Source organism: Nothobranchius furzeri, chromosome 13 (assembly GCF_043380555.1).
Source record: "Nothobranchius furzeri strain GRZ-AD chromosome 13, NfurGRZ-RIMD1, whole genome shotgun sequence".
Taxonomy (NCBI): domain Eukaryota; kingdom Metazoa; phylum Chordata; class Actinopteri; order Cyprinodontiformes; family Nothobranchiidae; genus Nothobranchius; species Nothobranchius furzeri.
In genome coordinates this window covers 57,039,922-57,063,645 of record NC_091753.1, presented here as the reverse complement: position 1 = coordinate 57,063,645, position 23,724 = coordinate 57,039,922, and the positions used below count along the sequence as shown (strand labels likewise).

Here is a 23,724-nt window from a genome sequence, read left to right as displayed (position 1 = left end):
AAACGGTTTTGTTACCTGTTATTGACGCTACGTTTCGTCGATGGCTGCCGGCTTCTTCAGGCTGACGCTGATGGTGGTGCGTCACTTCCTTCTCCGTTTATCTGAGGGCAGCAGAGGACGTTGTCGCCCTCAGCAAAAGAAGAAGCAGAAAGTACAATAAAAAAGTCAGCCGTAACAGATCATTGCTTAAGAGAAAACCATATAATGGACTGGGACAGCACACGGATCATAACCACTGAACAACAAAAATACAAAAGATGGATCAAGGAAGCAATCGAGATAAGGAGACGTGGATGTGGGACCATGAACAGGGACGACGGAGTTTACACGCTGGACCACGCATGGGACTGCATCGTCGGAGAGGGGAGAGCAGGCAGTAGAGGGCGACAACGTCCTCTGCTGCCCGCAGATAAACGGAGAAGGAAGTGACGCGCCACCATCAGCGTCAGCCTGAAGAAGCCGGCATCCGTCGGCGAAACGTAGCGTCAATAACAGGTAATAAAACCGTTTCTGTGTTTTAAAAAAGAACGACAACATGGAATTAAATCACAGAGCTTTATCCGCTTTGTGGACCAATCAGGGCACTCTATATGCCTGGTGGGTGGGATGATGCAACAGAGTGAAACAAGAGGATGTCACATTCATTGTCCAGTGGAATGCGGAGATCATTTGAAAGACAACGGTAGAACCCTCCCCACAACCGAGAGCCGTCAATGGAGCGTTGCCAGACTAAATAATACATTTATTTAGTCTGGCTTGCCAGGCTACCGTTTCAGGGCTCTTTATAAGAAACAAACTGTAACTGGCCATGCCCATCCATTCCCTGATTGGTGCTATTAGGGGAGGAGCTCTGACATCTGGTAGACTCGGAGTAGAGCCGCTGCTCCTCCAGCTTGATGGGGGGTGGGGTTGATGTCTTCATTTGTGACATCACAATACGGGATTTGTTTAAGGAGCTTGTAGAAGCATGATGACAGAAAATGGATAGACTTTCTTTCTAGTTTGAAGTTTATTAAGGCAGCAGAGACCCACGTGGCAACACAAAAGGATGCTAAAAGTAAGATTTACCGTAACTCCTCTAATACAGGCCCGGGCCTGTATTTGACTCAAGCTCATCAAGCTCCAGGCCTTTATTGGAAGGAGGACCAGAATTAGAGGCAGGCCTCTATTTCTATTTGAGCAAAATGAACTAATGGTTCGCTGGAGTTTTTGACAATTAAAATTGTGCCCACATTTTCAAAGTTAAACACATTTCTTTTAACAACGGTAGTTCCTGCTTCAGCCCTCTCCCCCCTCCCCCTGCGCAGCGGCCGCAAACTCACCGATGCGCCTGCAGCCTCTCGGAGTTCCTGCTGCTCTAAACATTAAAATAATTATTTCATTTTCTGTTCCTCACTTCTGATTACCTTCAGTGGTGTCTGTTTGTTGCAACCACCAGGTACAAAAACTAACTTGTTTTTATTTGTCTATTTTTCTGTCCTGCCTGTTTATTATCTTCCTGCATCTCCTCTCAATCCTAAAGAAAAACTGCTACCTGGGTTCATATATATTCACCTCATGAGTTACCTTTGAACTGCAGTTCTAAAAGATCTACCGACCACTAAAACAGCAAAGTGCTTGCCGTCCGCATCAGTTAGGTGCGTCACAGAGGACAAAACAGGTGATGCGCCCCGATCCACAGCAGCGAAACGCATCAGGCACAAATTAAAGACAGAAAACATAAAAGGAAATGAGCCGACATGAACGATCGCGTGTTAAATTAGTTTTTGAGGTGGCGACACCTGATTTGATAATGTTACTGTGGCCGTGCTCAGGACGCAGATGTCTGGAGCGCGTCAACAATCGGAGCTTTGCATACGCAAGCTGGTTAAGGTTAGGATGGGGGTGAGGGGAATGTTAAATTGCAAGAGGGTAAACGTCACAATTTGGTTAAATGTCCGTTTTACAGTGGGTGTCAGTACCGACGCTCTGGTTATTCAGAAAGCTCTTCTGAAGGTTGCAGCAAAGATTTGACAAACGAAACCACCGTTTTAACCCTGACTCCGTTTCCAACACACGCAGCCTAACCCCCCCTTTCCACGGGAGCCGTCAGCAGCACGTTACTGCAGCAGCACGTCATAGCTGCTGATAGGAACCGCTGTGGTCAACAGAACCTTTTCCACCGGAGCCGTCAGCAGCGCGAGTCGGCCGCGTCTCAGGAGCAGCATGTCGCGGCCTTTACGCGCCGGTTCTATTTTCTACGCGTGACGCCTCTGAAACGGGTCAAGTTCAACATTTTTGGGGAAGGACAGACAGGAAATCGGACGCGGAAACGGAGCGAAGCTCCCGAGATTTTCAGAATAAAGAAACGTACTGCCCTCCGGTTGCTTTACTTTTAAAAAAGTTACTATTTGTGCGGCCCCGTGGGAAGTTATCACCTAGCTAGCGGTCTCCTATGTTTTTCAGGTCCGTATTGGCGATTATAAAACGGACAGAACATTAAACATAAACCTTTTGGAGCCATGTTGTAGTTTTCTCCTGCTTGTTGTTGTGTTTACTGACGAAGTCACTCGTGTGACTTCGTGCTCGGTCGGTGACAGCTGCTCCCCTGCTGCTTCGCGTCTCGTGGGAAGGGCCAAGCAGCAGCTTACGCGAGCAAGACGTGCTGCTGCAGTAACGTGCTGCTGACGGCTCCGGTGGAAAGAAGGGGTAAACCCACCATCGGACGTTTGTGGTGGTCAGATGGGTTTAGTCCCAAATTGAATTCAGCTGTAGTCGTTTATTTTCCGAGAGTTTCGTTTAAATCTGTGCCACGGCGTGTGAGGATTTCGCTAACAGAACTTTGTTTTTGTTCTTGGTGGGACGCTTTGTTCCAGCTGCAAATAATGAAGAAGGACACACAAGGAGTACCAACACCTACGCCATGTTTTTTAATAACAGCTCGTGTTTCCGTTTAGTCAGATAAGGATTATAAAAAATTCCCCATAACAGTGGATCTTGTGTGTGTGTGTGTGGGGGGGGGTGTCGCACCATTCCTACTGTCGCGTGCCCGTCCCATTTACCGGTTCCTTTAAAACCCAGTTCCGTTAGAACTTATGAGACGTTGCATCCATCAGGGTTCGAGGGGATGTCGGCGAGTATAATTGTACTAGACCCGGGTTTGGACCATCTAAATAGAATCTTGTCTTTTATTTTAAAGGTGAAATGACTTGCACGAATAGCCAGCCCCAGAGTGCTACACTTCTTTTAAACTCGTTACCTTTTGGTTAAGATACTAGAGAGAAGTCTGGAGGCAAGCCAAGCCTCTCAGCAATTGTTTGGGCTACCCGGAATTAATTGCGCCTCTAACAGCTTATGTGGGAGGTTGGTAACTATAAAATGATTTATGCTAGTTGATCAGGCTATCATAAGTTTATCAATTTATTTATTAATCCAACCTTCCAGCTGATTTGAGACTTTTTCAACCTGCAATCAGAGCCAAAATAACCTTGAATATTCTGCTTTTATCGCCGTTAAGACAACTCGTTACTCGCAAGGAGGGGGAAGTTAAAACTTCCCTTATCTTAAGGTTTCTTTATATTATTCTATTATAAACTGTAAAGTAAGTCCCGATAATTCAGAGACCGATCATCGATATGCTTACCTCTGTGCAATTTATGGCCAGGGCCCCAAACGTGAAGCTTTAGAGAAAACCTGAAAGAATCAGGATTATGTTTCTTTTTCAAAAAAGGTTTATTACAAAATCAAAATACAAAAATGGGTAAATGAAAAAACAACTGCTATCCCCCACGGAGGAATTAGTTCAAAATGATTAAATAAGAGTTAGTTTACACTAGCTCTTGTCTTCTCTGAATCTCCCCAAAAACTGAACCCCTTCCGATCTGAGCTGCATCCTTTTATATCATTTCTGAGACTGCTCTAAACAATGTAAGAGTCACAAGTCATTCTCTCCTGACAGTTTAGGTCAAGGGGTCATTTACCAAATACACTTTTTTAGCTCTACATAAGACATTTGGTATCATTTTCACTACATGCAGTATTCACATGAGGGCACAAAAGTTACATGCTGCACTCCTGGAATGAGAGCACAGGTCATAGATCTTCATGTTGGTAGCAAATTGTAGATCTTCCTTCAGCATTCTTGAGAGCTTCTGGGTCCAGTTGGACTTTCCTCACTCCATGCCAGTCCTTCTTTTCCCGCCAGAAGTGGAGTTAGGGGCGGGCCCATGGGTGGACCCATGGGTGGATCCAGAGAAGCCAGCCTGTCTTTTGACCCTTTGCCTAGTTCTGTCCTCACCAGCAAGTCCTGAACTATTGTCTTCTTGACCCTTGTGTGACCCTTGTCTCTGACCACTGTTTCTAAGCCTTGACCGGTTGCTCGGACTTGCAACACTACCATTAATAGGGAACCCAGTTTCCATCAGATACATTCATCTAGATATAGATCAGATAGATTCATGTAAACACAAAGACAAAACAGATCATCCAAGCATCCCGGATGTGTAGGATTGGTCTTCCTGATCCCTGGTCATTCACACGCTCAGCTGGAGCTCTGGTACTTTTAAGACGCCTTTTTTTTTCAGAGATTTGTGTTTTTTATTCCTGGTTGTAGGCGTGTGCATGGGATGGAAGTGTAAAGGATGAGTCGTTAACATCTTACTTATGAACCATAAAATGTGAGATTCCATAGAAATATGAAATATCAATCTGATGGATCTTTGACTATTTTAACCAGAAGATCAGAACTTTTTATTGCAGGGATTAAGCGACACTTCGTATTAACCCCGAGGAAAGAGAGAGAGTCAGGTTTAAAATAGTTAAGACATTTATTTCTACACAATTTAAACAAGACTAACTTTAATACTCTGTGTACTGATGGACTAAGGTGGAGTGAGACGTGAGATGAACGATGGTGGTGCGTGTGTGGAATGTTATCAGAACCAGCGGATCCGGAGAAGCGGTTAGTTCTGAGTGGGAGTGAATGTTTCGCTCTAAACTTTAGTCGGAGATTTATAACACACATCAGACGCCATCTGTCGGTCTACGTACCCCAGGGGAAGCCTCCGTTAGATCCAGAATGTCAAGGTCCTCTTGGACCCTCCTTGGTACTGAAGCCGGTAGAAAAGCAGCGGTGCTGACCAAACTAGTCTTGGAATGCTTCCAGGTCACGACAGGTTATCACTGGCGTCTCCGAGACCCTGAAGGGGTCGTGAGGTTCAGCTTTTATTCTGAAGGAACCGTTGCGGTCGGGTGTAACTTGCAACAGATTTTATCCAGCTTGTCGAGGTTCTTTTGGCTGAAGAGGAAGTCCGGATGGCCGGTCCGAGACTTCTCTAGAATGCTTGAACCAAAGAAAAGGTGGCGTGGGATAGTTTTTATAATTGTCATATTTTGGTTTACTGGCGAATCAGAATTTGATGTGCAAAAGAGGGTTTATACAAACACCACAGAAAACCACACCCAGCCAGAAACGAAGGTTCTGATTGGATCAGACAAAAGGAAATGTGTCGTGTGACTTTAGCATTACGTGTCATTAGTGTCTAGTGCAAATGTCCAAGATTATAATAACTTGTAAAATACTACTGATCGCAGGATTATAATATCAAGTACTAACATTGTCATTTCACAGATTGATTGAACATTGGGCTCACATTATTATTGGTAATAACAAAGTTGTTGATTATGTGTTTATAACAATAGTTCTTGTCTTTGTCTTGAGCTGTAACAGGTGAAGCAGTTCAGATGAGCAGAGTGCATGAAAGACCTTGGCCACTATCTCATGTAGATTAGCCTGTCAGAGACTTTATGTCTCTGCTCGAGCAGACGCAGCAGATCATGACCTTTAGGTCAAAAACAGGACATTCATGATGCCACCGAAGACTGGCATTAGACATTTAGGGATCCATTTGTTCTCATATGAAAACTGCCTGACGCTGATTTTACGCAGCAAGAGTAAATAGGGTTAGTGTCTTCTGGTATTAGAGTTCCAGTCGGACCATCATGTGGAGAATTTCTAATGTTTTTAATTAGGCTGGAAATCAGTTCCACCATGCGGGAATGTCGATGCGTGTGACATTCATAGGAGCTGCAGAAATGCAGAGTCAGAGGAAATGTATTCAAGAGTTTAGATTGTTTGATTAAATCCATCCATCATCCATCTTCTGAACTTGCTTGTCTACGCAGGGCCACAGGGGCTGGTGCCTATCTCCATCAGCCTTTGGGCAAACAGGTGGGGTACACCCTGGACAAGTTGCCAGTCCATCGCGGGGCATTTCCCTAAACCAGGGTGTCAAACTCAAACTCACATGGGGCCGAAATGAAACTCTGGGACGGAGTCGAGGGCCAAACTTAATATTTTTGAAAAAGTGACGACAAATTTGCACATTTTCTTTATCAACATATATGCAATTTTGAAACTTTAAATTTGGTAACAAACATATTTCTGCATTAACACTGAATGTGGAATAACCAAATTACACACGAGCGAGTCAGTTTTAAATAAAAGGCATCAGTGGTATTCATTACCTGTGGTATAATCAGCATTTTTAAAATCTATTCAGGATTTATGTTTTCTTGTTTATTCATTTTTCTTATTTTTTATTCTCCTTTTTTTCTCCTGTAATACGTGTCATCGCTGCTGTGACGTCTAGCTTTCCCCACTGAGGAACAATAAAGGGATTTTCTATTCTATTCATCTATCTGCAGCCTTTCCACTTCCTGTTTACTGTAGGTTAAATCTTTTCTCACGGGCCAACAACAAAATAAAAATATCATTTTATCTTAAATGAAAATGCAACATCTCACCTGTTAACTTTCATGTTTTGGAGCAGAAAAAGAGCAAAAAACCAACATATTGAAAGCTCAGTTTGCTCCACTGGTTTACTGTGATGCTCACCTGTTCCAGCCAGATACCTGCATCATGGGGTTGATCTGAGCTGAGGAGGAGACTCCTGTTGTTTTGTTCATCTTCATCATAATAATGACAACATTAGATGACAACAGGTGCTCACATAGGTTTGTGCTGATGAACATGTCTGAGCAGCTTGACCACGTTGTTGTGTGTCGGGGAGGAAACACGACGACAGAGTCATGCTGGTTTGAGCGTGTCGCTGCTCGCTGGAGTTATATCAGCTTTGTCTGGACGTTAGTTGGAACACTTTCTCTTTCAGTCGTGAACACATTACTGAGCGGCTAGAATCTCCGTTTCTGGGCTTCAACGTCAGAAAACAGCTGAGTGAGCTCGGCGCTGAGTGAGAGGAGTGTAGTTTGTCCGAGACAGCGGAGCTGCAGACACCGGCAGCAGGCGCTGGAAAAAACACAAAGGAGGGGGCATCATCGGCTCCGCGCTGACGCCGCAAAGCATCATGGGAGTTGAAGTCTTTGCGGTAAAATCGGCCACCGGGCCAGTTTTAATATATTTTTGATATTTATCTCACGGGCCACATAAAAATGCTCCACGGGCCTTGAGTCTGACATATGTGCCCTAAACCATGAATGACATTTAAATTTGAAGGAACCAATGTGTGAAGATACCCAGGAGCTGACACTTGCAATGTTCTGGATCATTTTTGGACTGATTTGCTTGTCTCCAGCTTCACCGTCTCCATCATCAGCTGGTACGCTGCCTCCTCTGCTTTGGTCAGGAGGAGAAGGCAGCGTCTATCCTGCTCAGCTGAGCAGACGGTTGGCTGCCCCCTGCCTCCACTCAAGGACCTTTTTCACCTCCAGGACCAGGAAGTGGGCAGATTTACATCTAGTCGCTGACTTGATCTGTTCAAGGTGCACCCTTCTGTCAGGAGGTCTAATGAAATATTTGATGTAGTGACTGATGTTGCTGATCTAGTCACTTTATTGCATCTACATCTCTGTAGATAGTTTGTATTGCTGTATTTGTCGTTTCTGACCCCCCCCCCCCCCCCCCGTGTCTTTTTATATTTTTATATATTTTTTATTAATGGCTGCACCAAACTAGCTAAACTAGTTCCTCGTAGTTGTCGGATGCTGTTGCACATCTACTAAAGTTGTTCCGTTTAATTTAAAGACAGATCAGAGCTGGGGGGGGAGTCTCAGATGATTGTAATCTGGGATGTTTTCTCGGTTCAAACAGAAAAGTGCAACGTACGAAGCTTTTAGTCTGTAGTTGATTAATGCCAGCTGATATACTAACCACCCCCCTGAGGATCATGAGGGAGTTTGTTATCCTGGTCCACTCCAGAGAAACTGTCCTGGGATCAGATTTAAAGCTGCTTCGTGGGTTGTGTGTGGAAACAGCAGAGCTCGTCTGTTTAATGTTTCAGTTTTGATAAAGATGGCGTCCTGCAGTCTTCTCTCAGACCCCTGATCTTCTCTGTTGTGGACAGGCTTGCCCTTAAGGTGCCAGTGGACAGTAGAGTCCTGACCTAAAGGTCACATCCTGTTTGTGTCGTCGTTTGATTTTGTTGGTTCCTGGGGACAACATGTCATGAAGAAAGGAAAAACAACAGGAACAAGAAAAGAAAAACATTCTTATGCTTACTGTGAAACAGCACGAGACAAACGGCAGCCTCAGGCAGCTTCACCTGCATCAATAACAAACATCAACATGTACACATGTTTGTGTTCGGCCTGCTTGGTGGAGTCATGGTTTTAGTGTGGGTCGGGCCCTCAGACGTCCCTCAGGACCTCATTAGTTTGCTGAAACTGTTTCCTGCTTATTGCTTATCAGCAATCTGCCATCATTCCAGCTTCTCAGAGAGCCAGCCGGAGTCTCCGGGCCTCGTGAGCTGCTGCCTGATGGTTGCAGCTCTGCCTCATTTGAGATGTTGCAACAGAGCTGCTGCACACGACCAAATATGGAGCTGTTTTTGCAACGTTTGCCGCAAACACCGAGTTTCAGAATGAGCTTCGTACAGAGACGAAAAGGGGGAAAGGGTTCTGCTCGAAGCTCTGAATTAATTATTTACCAGATGAGATGTTCCAGCAGGAAAACGCTCTGCTCAGCGAGGGTTTTAGGTTGGTTCAGACGGTCGCTGCCTGCAGTTCAGAGCTTTTGGTCTAATGGGTTTGATTCTGTTTTACGGCATTGTCAGATGTTGAGTTTCTACACGTTTACTTTCCTGATTTGAAACTTCCAGATAAAAACGTATTTACAGTCTTCCTCTCAGTCCCAAATGTTCTCTTTGTTTACAGTTCTATAGTAAAGTCAGCTGTTCTGACTGGTCATGTGATGTCTCCGTGATGAAAAACAAGAGTTCAGGATGTTTCTAATCACACACACATTTCTGCTCTGATGGGTTGCCTCTGTTGGGAGGAAATGTTCTGATAAACAGCCTCCATCGGACCTTCTCACCAGACGGACTTTCTGCTGAGACTTTTCGCTCCTGCTGTGATTGTTTGGAATGATTTCACCGTTTTTGCTCTCAGCCGCCTAACACATTTGTTCTTAAGCGCTTTGATTGCAGCCTTCTAGTGTTCTACTCTTTCATGCTTCCATTCCTGGTGTTTTCAGGCTGAATGTTTAGCTCTGAGACAGATTTCTGTTTTAAACAGGACTTTTGTGCCAGCAGAGAAGTCTATAGGGAACCTCATGGTCGGCGCCCTGCTTCCCGGAACGTTACCATTCCAGATTTTAACTTAAGGCTTGTTTTAAACACACAGCAGAATCCATCTTCACAGGATTTAAGCAGCATTTCTGATTTAGATTTTCTGATTCCACCAGATTCTGAGACGGAAAGCTTTCACTTTGAAGTTTTCCTGAAAAGCCGAAGGAGGAGCACGAAGCCCGTTGTATCAAAACCGACTGAATCGTAGATGTTTTAGCTTCCGTAGCACTTATATTCATATTTAGCCAAATCTGTTTAGTGTTTAGGCCACCATCACAGACTGCCTATGTCATACTGCATCCAGATGTGTCTTCCAGGTGCGTGCTGCTAGCTAACGCCTGTCTCCTCCCCTCTGCAGGTGCGCTGTGCCTGGACCTGGGTAACCGGCTCACATGTCGCTGTCAGCAGGGCTTCACCGGCGATCGTTGTGAGATCAACGTCGACGACTGCGCGAGCAACCCCTGCCGCAACGCCGGCACCTGCGTGGATGGCATCAACAGCTTCACCTGCACGTGCACACTGGGCTTCTCCAGCAAGGACTGTTCCGTGCGCAGCACCCCTTGCAAAAGTTTTCAGTGCAACAACGGCGGCTCGTGTTTCACACACTTCACCGGGCCTGTGTGCCAGTGTCCGTTAGGTTTCATGGGCCAGCAATGTGAATACCCAACACCGGTCACCATGCCACCAAGAACCGAAGACGCCTCTCCTGCGCTGATTGCAGCTGTCGTGCTCGGTTTGGTGACTCTGACGCTGCTGGTGTGTGCCGCCATCCACCTTCTGCGTCAGCTTCAGTGGGGACGAAGGCTTGCAGCCATCTCTGGATCAGTGAAGAATGATCTGGAGACGGTAAACAACCGTAACGCCGTGATTGGTGGGGGCGGGCCCAACAATGGGAACCTACCAGGAGGGCCGTCAGGCAGCTTGAAGGAAAAAGAGGCCTTTCTCGTCCCTGGAGGTCAATGCAAAGTGTCCAATAAAGATGCAGCGTTGGTGGAGAAGAGCAGCGACATGTCCATGTTTAAAAACAAAATGGCTGACTGTAACCTGGCAAAGGAGGAGCAGCGCTTGGAAAAGAACAAGTTTGACCCGTAAGGCTGTGGAGAAGTGATGGGTGATGGTTATCTGTGTCTTTCTGTGGTTTTGTCTTTTCTCTGTGTTTCAGGACTCGGTTTTCCTTGCGGGAAGGCAAGTGGCAGCATGTTTGTCCTTTTATCTGATGCTTCCACCGTTCACCAAGTGTCTCTTAACGTCTGTGTTGTTGTTGCAGCTGAATCAACCCTCTGTCTTTTCTGCTCGAACAGTAAGAAATCCGACTCTTCCATCATCGTGCCCCCTCTCAGTTTTGCAAAGGACAGTCTGTATCGTCCGGTCTTCATCATCCCAGAGCAGATGGAGCAGTGTGTGTTTGCCACCGAGGTGAGCGTCTAACCATCATTTTTAAGATCCAACAGGAAAAATCCACAACCTGGTAAATACAGTTTGAGGATGAAGCTCCTCAGTCATCCAGGTTGTGGTCGTTCCACACAAAGCCACTGGAGATCAAGAGCCAACAAAAGAAGTCCAGTCTCCTTGTTTTCGAGCACTTAGGAGGACGCGTTTTCACAACAGCCTTTTCTACACACCTCAGACTTCTGGCTGTTGAAGCTGAACCTCTTTTGAAATGAAATATTTAAAAACCCTCCTGATAGCAGCGGGGGTGAATCTAGCAAACCTCCTTTCATTTATCTGTTCCACCTCAGAGGAAGTGTTGGATGTAGACCCTGCAGACGAGCTTCTCACTGAAATATGGTTTTTATTGGATGGTCAGATTTCAGTCTGCCAACTGAAGGGCACACCCCCTTTTACATAACCCGGGCCTAACCCCGGCTTTCCACCGGAGCCGTCAGCAGCACGTCTTGCTCGCGTAAGCTGCTGCTTGGCCCTTCCCACGAGACGCGAAGCAGCAGGGGAGCAGCCGTCACCGACCGAGCACGAAGTCACACGAGTGACTTTGTCAGTAAACACAACAACAAGCAGGAGAAAACTACAACATGGTTTGTGTTTTATGTTCTGTCCGTTCTATAATCGCCAATACGGACCTGAAAAACAAAGGAGACCGCTAGCTAGGTGATAACTTCTCACGGGGCCGCACAGTTAGTAACCTTTTTTAAAAGTAAAGCAACCGGAAGGCAGTACGTTCTTTATTCTGAAAATCTCGGGAGCTTCGCTCCGTTTCCGCGTCCGATTTCCTGTCTTTCCTTCCCCAAAAATGTCGAACTTGACCCGTTTCAGAGACGTTGCGCGTAGAAAATAGAACCGGCGCGTAAAGGCCGCGACATGCTGCTCCTGAGACGGGGCCGACTCGCGCTGCTGACGGCTCCAGTGGAAAAGGTTCTGTTGACCACAGCGGTTCCTATCAGCAGCTATGACGTGCTGCTGACGGCTCCGGTGGAAAGCAGGGGTTAGACAGATCTTCATCGTTACCATGGAGATGAGCTGTGGAGGTCGCCACAGGAGGTGTGTAGTTAGAGGCGGGTGTCTTTGGTGTCTTTACATGAACGCCCATTGTGGAACCAAAGAGAAGAAAGACTTTGTTGTTTATTATTTGGGTGTTTGGTTATTTGGGTGTTTTGGTTTTTCATCCAGTTCAATGCAGTAAACAGTCAGCGGACTTCTTATTTTCCAAGAAAACGTTTTGCTTCCCATCCAAAAAGCTTTTTCAGTCTAAACTGAAAACGGGACAGCAGCAGCTGAGGAGGTAGAGCAGGTTGTCTACTCATCAGAAGGTTGCAGGTTCTATCCTGGCTCCGACCAGAAAATGCTGCTGTTGCGTCCTTGGGCAAGACACCCAACCCACCTCGCCTGCTGTGGGGGTCGGAGGGACCGGTGGCTCCAGTGTTCAGCAGGCCTCTCCTCTGGCTACGTTGTAGCTCATCATCACCAGCGTGTGAATGACTGATTATGTTGTGAAGTGCCTTGGGGGGTTGTAGAACCCTAAGAAGGCACTATATAAATACAGGCCATTTACCCTTCTCCAGACTCAACAGGATCCTCAATGTGAACTAGTTTAGGAACCACTTAGCAGATCCAGATGGGGCGACGGTGGCACAGGAGTTAAGTGCTTGCCCCGTAATCAGAAGGTTGCAGGTTTGAGTCCCGCTCAGTCTGTTGCTGTTGCTGTGTCCTTGGGCAAGACACTTAACCCACGTCGCCTGCTGGTGGTGGTCGGAGGGACCGGTGGCGCCAGTGCTCGGCAGCCTCGCCTCTGTCATTGCGCCCCAGGGCAGCTGTGGCTACATCGTAGCTCATCCCCACCAGTGTGTGAATGTGTGAATGACTGATTGTGTTGTAAAGCGCCTTGGGGGGTTCCAGGACTCTAGAAGGCGCTATATCAAACACAGGCCATCCTCTGTCCCAGGAATCACCACGGTGTCTGTTGTCCTGGTCCACTCAGCTGATGTCAGTGATTATGGATGTGGTCCAAGACAAAAGTTACAGTCCAGCATTAAAAAGAGGACTTGGTCAGCCATGAACCCCAAACACACCTTAACGAATGTGTGTGCAGCAGTTAAAATGATAAAACTCTTTTCTTCTACACAAGGAGAAACACCTGATGACTCAGGAAACTCTGCCAAACCCAAAGAGTCTGGGTAGATTTAGGAGAACGAGTGAAACCAGCATGATGCATTTATAAACAACAGCATAAACTCTTATTTGGGAGATGAAAGAATGTGTAACAGCGTGGAAATCAGCCAGCATTGAGGGTTTTTATTTTCGCTGGCCCCCATCCCATTCCAACACATTTCCACTTGGCCTTTCCCCGGCCAGCCAATCACAGCCTGCTTTCTCGTTTGGGTGGGGTTTATGGATGCTATGGTAACACTGCATTCTTTGGGAAAGGGAATTTACAAGCTTTGGCCAGGAACAACAAAAAGAGTTGGAGCTCAGATAAAGTTTCCCAAACCTTTTAGTGGAAAACACCACCTTTTCTTGATGCCTTCTGAGGAGCATTGATTGCAGCATTAGGGGCGGAGCTTCATCAGGACGTGTGTTGGGGTTTTGTTGCTCTGATTGGTTGTGCGTCTGCCTGGTTGCTCTTGTTTTTCTTTCCTCCCCTTGGTGAGCTGGACAGAACCAGAAACCAAACTGATATAGGGCTCCACTGGCTCTCACCTGGACCAGGCGGAGTCTGTCTGGAGATGCTAGTGTGACATGTTTGCATATTGTGGTCTAACCCATATGGAAACTAGCCCCCAGACATTTATTGATGATGCTTTTTATCTTACTGAAGTATTTTTCCTGGTCTTATGTTGCCTGGAGGCTAAGTTGACGTAATATTTCAGAATTTCGAGGGTAAATGTTAGAATTCTTTGAGCTGTCTGAAGATGTGCTGCTCAACCAGCTGCATCGGGTCTGTTTCACAGCGAACCTTTTAACATGTAAAAGCACAGGTGCAAAAACAACGACTGCATTCCACTTCCGCAGTAGTGCGTGATGATTTTCCTGGAAATCGCGCTGAATTTCTTCTAAATGGAACGCAGCCTACGTTAACACACCGTTGACGTTGGTGTGACACAGGCTTGGTTTGTGCTGGGCTGCTCACCCTGTCATCCTGGGGATGGTTTTATTTTCCATAAAGAATCCGATTGGTCATGAATTTGTTTCCCAGCGATGGGAGTTGTACCCGTTTCTGGCTCCTAAACAGCTTCTCCATCTGGTCATCACAAACTCAGCTTCTCTCACCAACTTGCAGGTGTATGATCTAGGTGTATCAGATGATAAGGTCATTTCTATGGAATTACTATCTTCATCCTGTCCCATTAACTCCAAACACAAAATCTTTTTTTTTAGGAATATCAAAAGCATAAGCCCAGATATCATGGCAGGAGACCTCTTGCAGTTTTCATGTGACTTCATCAGCTGACGAAGCGGTGGATTTTCACAACACACAGCTGAGCAGCCTCCTTGATTATCATGACCCAGTCATATCCAAGCCTTTCACCCGCTCAGCACCTTGGTATACAAATGCACTACAGAAAATGAAAGCAGCTGGAGGGATTGTAGGGTGCTGCTTCGTCTACTCTGGTCTCACAGTCCATAAACAAATCTACAGAGAACACCAAAAGATCTATGCAGAATCCCTCAAAGAAGCACAATCCCTGTTTCACTCTGACACCATAAGAAACTGACCTGGTAATCCCAACAACCTTTCTCTCTGTAAACAAATTCCTTAAACCCCAATGCACGCCATCTACAGTCTCCACTGGAGAACGACGCAATAATTTTGACCACAAATCTTCCTTTATTGGCTTCACAATTAGGGATGGGTACCTTTGACATTTGAATCGATTCAGTACTAATTCCCGGTACCTAGGAATCGATACCGGTACTTAACGGTACCAATTTTCGATACTTTTGAGTGTTTAATATTTTAATTCTCTTTTATAATTAAATACATATTTTTCTCAATTTATAACCAAATTTGATAAATATCACGATAAATAACATACAACTGTTTGTATTTTAACATCGTCCTTGTAGTTTTATAAGCTGATAATTAAACTGAAGCAAACATCTTTACTGTGAACTAAATTTACTGTGTGTCTTCATTCCTTTTGCCGTCCTTTTTCAATTGATTTTTCCTACTGGGAAGTTAGAATTTCCGAGGAGAAAGCGAACGCACCATTAGATGATAACAATGGCGGCAATGGAAGCTAACATATCAAGCTAACGTTATCTTAAACAGTTTATTTAGCTGCTGGAGCAGATTAAAACGATGATGCCTCACACTTAGATCGTCACTGGTTTCATCTTCACCCAATCACCCGTCGCATTTAGTAAAGTGAAGCCAAACTTTAGAACGCGTTCATGTTCTTCTAGTCGGAATTTCGGAGTTCTGAGGAGAAAGCGAACACACCATTAGCGGAACAGAAGCTAACATATCAAGCTAACGTTATCTTAAACATTATATTTACCTACCGGAGCAGATTAAGATGAGGATGTCTCACTTAGATCGTTGTCGCTGGTTTCATCATCACCCAGTTACCCATCACATTTAGTGAAGTGGACCCAAGCTTTAGCGTGCGTTCTTTCTACCACGCTCTTGCGCATGCGCAGCTGTCTAGGCAAGTTCTCGTTGTGAAGGACGGGTACCGAAACGAGGCACCGTTTCAAATGAAGTGAATCGGTGCTCGGTCGGTACTGTGGAATTCGGTCGGTACCTTAAAAAGTACCGAATTCAGTACCCATCCCTATTCACAATACAACTGGACTCACCAACATGGCCTTCAGTTGATTCAAGTCAAACCTTGAACAGAGTACGTCTCTCAGACACTCCAGAACACGCTCTGCCACTTGTGAAGTCCCTCAGGGGTCTGTTCTTAGACTTATCCTTTTCATTCTTTACCTCTTCTCACTAAACCAAGTAATCAGTCGTCATGGCATCATTTCCACTGTTGTGATGACACACATCGATGACACACAGTTCTACATTAAAATAACTGCTGCAGCTCCGGCAACATCATCTAAACTCAAAGTATGTCTGCAGGAAATTAGTGTGGATGTGCCACAATGTTCTACAATTAAACACCTCCTGCATAGAAACCAACATGGTAGGCACCCCCCCACCCCACCCCCACCACCACATCCAGTCAATTCCTATTACTGGTATTACTTTCTCTAGTCACAATGTTCCCCTTTCCCTTTCAGTTATCAAAATGAACTCCCATCTTACCTTTGGATCTTATGTAAATCACATATGCAAGATTTCCTTCCATCATCTTCGTAACATTGCCAAACCTGGTCTACTCTTACCCTACCAGATGTAGATCCATGCTTTTGTCTCCTCTAGACTAGACTATTGTAACTCACTGCTCCTTGCGATCTCTGGCAAGAACCTTCGGAAGCTCCAATACAGTCAGGTCTGTAAATATTGGGATATGGACACAATGCTAACATTTCTGGCTCTATACACCACAATGGATATCAAATGAAACAAATAAGATGAGCTTTAACTGCAGACTGCCAGCTTTTATTTGAGGGTATTTACATCCAAATCAGGTGAACGGTGTAGGAATTACCACAGTTTGCATATGTGCCTCCCACTTGTTAAGGGACCAAAAGTAATGGGACAATTGGCTTCTCAGCTGTTCCATGGCCAGGTGTGAATTATTCCCTCATTATCCCAATTACAATGAGCAGATAAAAGGTCCAGAGTTCATTTCAAGTGTGCTATTTGCATTTGGTATCTGTTGCTGTCAACTGTCAAGATGAGATCCAAAGAGCTGTCACTATCAGTGAAGCAAGTTGTCATTAGGCTGAAGAAACAAAAGAAACCTATCAGAGAGATAGCAAAACATTAGGCGTGGTCAAAACAACAGTTTGGAATGTTCTCAGAAAGAAGGAACGCACCGGTGAGCTCAGCAACACCAAAATACCCGGAAGACCACGGAAAACAACTGTGGTGGATGACGGAAGAATCCTTTCCCTGGTGAAGAAAACACCCTTCACAACAGTTGGCCAGATCGAGAACACTCTCCAGGAGGTAGGTGTGTCTGTGTCAAAGTCAACAACCAAGAGAAGACTCCACCAGCGTGAATACAGAGGGTTCACCACAAGATGTAAACCACTGGTGAGCCCCAAAAACAGGAAGGCCAGATTAGAGTTTGCCAAACAACATCTAAAGAAGCCTTCACAATTCTGGAACAACATTCTACGGACCGATGAGACCAAGATCAACTTGTACCAGAGTGATGGGAAGAGAAGAGTATGGAGACGGAAAATAACTGCCTAAGCATACCACCTCATCAGTGAAGCATGGTGCTGGAAGTGTCATGGCGTGGGCCTGTATGGCTGCCAGTGGAACTGGTTCTCTTGTATTTATTGATGATGTGACTGCTGACAAAAGCAGCACGATGAATTCTGAAGTGTTTCGGGCAAGATTATCTGCTCATATTCAGCCAAATTCCTCAGAACTCATTGGACGGCGCTCCACAGTGCAGATGGACAATGACCCAAAGCATACTGCAAAAGCAACCAAAGAGTTTTTGAAGGGAAAGAAGTGGACTGTTTTGCAATGGCCAAGTCAATCACCTAACCTGAATCCGATTGAGCATGAATTTCACTTGCTGAAGACAAAACTGAAGGGAAAATGCCCCAGGAACAAGCAGGAACTGAAGACTGTTGCAGTAGAGGCCTGGCAAAGCATCACCAGGGATGAAACCCAACGTCTGGTGATGTCTATGTGTTCCAGACTTCAGGCTGTAATTGACTCAAAGGATTTGCAACCAAGTATTGAAACGTATAAGTTTGATTTATGGTTCTTATTCTATCCCATTACTTTTGGTCCCTTAACAAGTGGGAGGCACATATGCAAACTGTTGTAATTCCTACACCATTCACCTGATTTGGATGTAAATACCCTCAAATAAAAGCTGGCAGTCTGCAGTTAAAGCACATCTTGTTCGTTTCAGTTGGTATCCATTATGGTGGTGTATAGAGCCAAAAATGTTAGCATTGTGTCGATGTCCCGATATTTATGGACCTGACTGTATGTCCAAACATCTGCACTGACTTTAAAATCCCACAATACAATGGGCCTTTGCTACAGCCAACAATCCTGTGAGGAGTGGTTTCAGTGTGAAGTCTGAATGTGATGTTAAAACACTGTTAGCAAAGGGGCCGTAGTTTGCATCTATTTCTTTTTTCTACTGTAGACTTTTGAAGGTGCGGAAGTGATCATATATGCTGATGACTAACTGCTGTTTCTGTCTCATTCTCAGGTATAACCTTGAGTTTCAGAGTACCCGCGGATGAACTTTCATGCTGGAAGTCCTGAAACATGTCTGTCCAGGACAAAACACCCAGAGGACCTATTCTTCACACAAGTTTCTATTTAATATTTATTGCAGTGACTCAGTGGAAAGAAACATAAATCAGATAATTTGTATTTTCCATAGATGACAATGAGAGAGAACAAAGAAATGGAATGTACTGCATCATTTGCACTATTCATCTTTTTATATTCTTATGATTATGATTATATATATATATATATATATATATATATGTATATATATATATATATATATATATATATATATATATATATATATATATACATATTAGGGATGGGTACCGAATTCGGTACTTTTTAAGGTACCGACCGACTTCTATAGTACTGACCGAGCACCGATTCACGTCATTTGAAACGGTGCCTCGTTTCGGTACCCGTCCTTCATAACGAGAACTTGCCTAGACAGCTGTGCATGCGCAAGAGCGTTATGTCGTCGGTCGCTGCGAGCGAGTTGTAAACAGAGCAGCATGGTAGAAAGAACGCACGCTAAAGCATGGGTCCACTTCACTAAATGTGATGGGTAACTGGGTGATGATGAAACCAGCGACAACGATCTAAGTGAGACATCCTCATCTTAATCTGCTCCGGTAGGTAAATATAATTAGCTTGATATGTTAGCTTCCGTTTCGCTAATGGTGCGTTCGCTTTCTCCTCGGAACTCCGAATTTCCAACTAGAAGATCATGAACGCGCTCTAAAGTTTGGCTTCACTTTACTAAATGTGACGGGTGATTGGGTGAAGATGAAACCAGCGACAACGATCTAAGTGTGAGGCATCATCGTTTTAATCTGCTCCAGCAGCTAAATAAACTGTTTAAGATAACGTTAGCTTGATATGTTAGCTTCCATTGCCACCGTTGTTATCAGCTAATGGTGCGTTCGCTTTCACCTTGGAAATTCTAACTTCCCAGTAGGAAAAATCAAATGAAAAAGGACGGCAAAAGGAATGAAGATACACAGTAAATTTAGTTCACAGTAAAGATGTTTGCTTCAGTTTAATTATCAGCTTATAAAACTACAAGGACGATGTTAAAATACAAACAGTTGTATGTTATTTACCGTGATATTTATCAAATATGGTTATAAATTGAGAAAAATATATATTTAATTATAAAAGAGAATTAAAATAATAAACACTAAAAAGTATCAAAAATTGGTACCGTTAAGTACCGGTATCGATTCGTAGGTACCGGGAATTAGTACCGAATCGATTCAAATGTCAAAGTTACCCATCCCTAATATATATATATATATATATATATATATATATATATATATATATATGTGTGTGTGTGTGTGTGTGTGTGTGTGTGTGTGTGTGTGTGTGTGTGTGTGTGTACACTTTTCTGGCCATTTTTTTATAATTATTTGTTTTTACTATGTATCTTTTTTTTGATAAATCATCTCAATCAGAAACGCCAGGTGCCTTATCCGTGCTTCTAATCGTTTTTCTCAATCCAATCATTTGAAAACACGGTTTAAGTCACAGGAAAAGAAATAGATCCGTTTAGGTCAAACAATCTGACCTCTGACCTAATTGATGGACCTAAAAGCTTGTGAATTTCTTATTGAAGTTTCCTGAATGTAACTTTGTTTTTAGTTTAGTTTGGTTTTCTAAAGAGCAGCCAGTTGGCCCAACGCCAGTGTTTTATACAATCATAGGACAAACGTGAAAACTCTGAAGTGCCTCTTAAGAAAATAGCCTTTAGCGTTGGGCATGTCCAAATCCAGTTACCCCCAACTCAGCTGATTCAGATTATAATCCCAGTTTAAACGTTCCAGTGAGTTATAGACTGTACAATCCTCCTAATGATAGATAATCTGTGATGTGTTGATAATTATTTGATGTAAAGAGAACTTTCTGTCCGGGACAGATTTTTTTCTATTTTTGTTTCTTCTGGTTAGTTTTATTGTGATCGTACCTGTTTTTATAAACCTGTTTTAGGTTGTAGATTATTATTTTTATATGAAACAAAAAGCTAAACTTGTTTTTCTTAATGCTGCGTTTTGCCTTTTTTACCTGCTACAGATCAAGTGTCTGATTGTGTCTGAGACTAAAAAAAAACTCTGGGTATTTTATATTTTATGTAAAGAGAAAGATCTCATCTTCATGACCGTGAAGGACTCCAAAGATACTTGTTGTTTTTTGAATAATCCTTTGATACCAAAAATCTATGTCATTTCTGTTAAGTCTAAGATAATCTTTGTTTATTTAAAAATAATGCAATGTGTACATATGCTCCAGAGGACACTTCTTCTATTTAATTTTGTTTGCTGTAAATAATTTTGTATTTATGAAAGAGAATTGTGTATATTTTCACTTCAATGTGCCTAATGTTTCAGTCAGAATCAAGTAACATATATTTTTCAAAATTGAGTCGGAAAATATTTTTCTCTTGTTTTTTTTTTGGCCTCTTTTTCTTTCCGTACGTCCACTCTGAAGACATCAAAGTGTTAATGAGTAGTTTTATAAATAAAAGACAGCTTTACTGGGGAGGTTTTCTGTCCATTGTTTTCGTCTGAATGTTCAATATTTAAAACTTCTTTAAAATGAAGCCTGAATTTTAAAAAAATCTCAAAATGTGAAAATCTGAAGGTTACTTTAAAGAGCAAGTCACCCCCAAATCAACTTTTTTTTGCTGATAAACTAAATAAACGAGTGTCTAATCGTGCTGCAGACATGTGTAGTCAATAATTTGGCACTTCAGTGCATCTTAGTTCAAATTTAAATATTCTGCCTAAAACTGGCAGTGTTGTGCCATTGTCAGGTAAAAACTCTGCACTGCATTTGAATTTAAATCTGCCACCGCTATTGGCTAAGAGGTATGCTATGATGTAAACTGGTACATTATGATGTCACAATGCTGTTTTGAGCCTTTGTGTGTGTATTTGTTAGCGGCTCCACCCTCTCGGTCTGCCAGGCAACAGCATTTGTTGCATTTTTCAAACATGAAGTGGGAGTGGAGTTAGACTCTGGTAGGGGGTGACTTGCTCTTTAAAAAATTAAGCAGCTTGCAGTCAGGTGAATTAAAAAAAACATTCTTAAGCATTTCTGTGCAAAAAAATGGAATTCTCAAACACACACACACACACACACACAAACACAAAAGCTTGGTTTGCACTCTGTGGGTCAGGGCCTCTCTGTGGTCCATGAGATACTGGTTTGGGGTCTTTAGGTGACCTCCAGAAATCAATGTTTATATATAATTTCCACCAAAAACCAGTAAAAACTAAGAACATGTAAACCAATGTGAGTTGGACCTGTTTGTGTTTTTACGATGCCTTCAGGTGAACTGGTTGAACTTCAGCCTCCAGCTCACCATCAGACACTCAGCAGTCTGCTCACAGGTCAAAGGTCATCATGACAAGGTTCCACTACTCCCTAAAAAACTCATTTTTCTCTGCGAAGTTTCCAGGTCGAAGAGGAAAAGCAGGAGATGATCAGCAGATGTTTAGAGAAAGGTGATGAAGTTTCAGTCTAAAACACTAATGAGTATCTCATCATTTAATCAGTGACGACTACACTAACTCATCAGCTAAAAGGTTGCATTTGATCGTGTGAAATAACAACAGCTGACTGGCTGCAGCGTTTGTTAAAGCTGCTGTCGGAACACCTGGACACCATGCTGGAGAGCTTCAGCGTTCAACCAGAAGACATCTGAGACGCGGGACTTGTTTGTTTATTTAACGCGTGGATGGACAGACAGACAGATGTTTATGTAGCAGAACCATCAGGGGTTCATGTCTGGGATCAGAACATCTGTGAAGTTCTCTTAACTGACGAAAGAACACCTGTCATCAGTCCATCCTCGCCTGTGACCTCTGACCTCCTCTCTGCTTCCCAGCCTGTTTTGTAAACGGAAGTGCTGTTTGGGTCTGAAGGACCACAGACTACAAGGATCTTAAGTTCTGTTCCATCTGGACTGGGTCAACATCAGATTCTGGTTCTGCTCCGTAAACTTGTGGTGAATTGATTCTCAAACCTTTGTGGGCTGTTGGTTAAAATCCCTCTGCTGGGTTCTGGTCTCTTGTTTGAGCAGAACCCCCGAAATCTGCTGCTGTGACCCAGAAAGGTCAAAGGTCAGGCAGGGAGGAAGTGACTGGGTCAGCTGATGAATAAACTGAATTGATTCTGTGTCAAAGATCAGGACCTGAACTAGAACCGACCCAGTTCGAAGGAGCAGCTCTCTAAGGCAGACCCAGACAAACCCAATAAACGGTTCCGGTTTGGAGGAAGCTCCAGGTGACCCTGCTTTGGGATCATGGAAGTTCTGGGAAGGCTTCACCTGATTCGGGCTGTGAGGAGTTTTTCCCACGGTTCAGGTTCAGCCACCCCCGTAACGAGCCCGCTTCCTCTCAGCTGGATCTCAGAGTGCCACCGGGTCTGTGGGCCACCCGGTCCTCCTCTGTAGAACTGCTGATCCTGGTGGCCTTGGCACCTGCTCTTCCTGGAGTTTCACCAACAGAACCACAGACAGAACTTCCTGCCACATGAACCGGTTCCGTCAGCAGGAGTCGGACCCATCTCACATCCAGGTTTCCATCCAGCACCCGACGGTTCACCAGAATAGAACCCGGAGGGATTAAAAGACCTTCTTCTTATTCTCGCTGCCCCCCCTCCCCGTCTCACAGCTGACCTTTGACCCTGCCCACCGTGGGAACGTCGTCACGAGGATGAGATGGCGTGACGACCAAGAGGAGATTACCACGGCGATGATGAGCCTAACAGACTCTCCAGCAGCTGTCTAACCCAAGACAGACTATCGGATCAGGAACGTCACTTCACCAAATCCCAAAACACGTGAAACCTCGGATCAGAACACGGATCAACTCCAGTGATCCAGAACAGGAAAAAACAGTTCAGCCCCATTTACGAAATCTGGAATCGATTTATTCTGAGTTTAAATGATGAATAAAACAGATTAAATAGTTTCTGTTTGAGATTCAGATTATCGGATTGATATTAATAAATTCATTTATTCTGAAAGACTTTAAGGAACAAAATGTCTGAAATGTTGTAAAATATTTTAGGGGATTCATCATCGGGAAAGTAAAACTGTAAATGGAAAACTTCCTTTCTTTTCCAAACCTGTGAGTCTTTTGGTCTCTCAGACTGTAATCCAACTCCGTCACTCATTGAGGGACGACAGGGAATAATTTACAACCCTCAGTCGGTTGGAAAGCGTGGGAATGCCGAGAAGACCCAGAGACGTGAAGCTCTTCTGCTCCTTAAAACCTGAGATGTTTATTTGTTTAAAATCAGGCAGAAATGTGTTCATCTGTTGGCGTTAGAAGGAATAATGAAACTTAAACAATTTACAGGAAGATTCGT

General features: G+C 44.0%; 1 protein-coding gene across 2 annotated transcripts in view; it reads left to right on the top strand.

The window, feature by feature from the left end:
• dlc (deltaC) overlaps positions 1-20,886 on the top strand; it is a 127,281-nt gene extending 106,395 nt beyond the window's left edge. The window contains exons 8-10 of one of the 2 annotated variants that reach the window (XM_054742331.1): positions 9,919-10,648; positions 10,862-10,976; positions 18,320-20,886. In XM_054742331.1, the coding sequence (XP_054598306.1) occupies positions 9,919-10,648; positions 10,862-10,976; positions 18,320-18,325 (851 nt within the window). In that variant the 3' untranslated portion in view covers positions 18,326-20,886. Of the gene's footprint in view, positions 1-9,918; positions 10,649-10,861; positions 11,091-18,319 lie in introns of those variants that run through there. The other variant, XM_054742330.2, reaches the window with a different exon arrangement.
• The last annotated feature ends 2,838 nt before the right edge of the window (positions 20,887-23,724 follow it).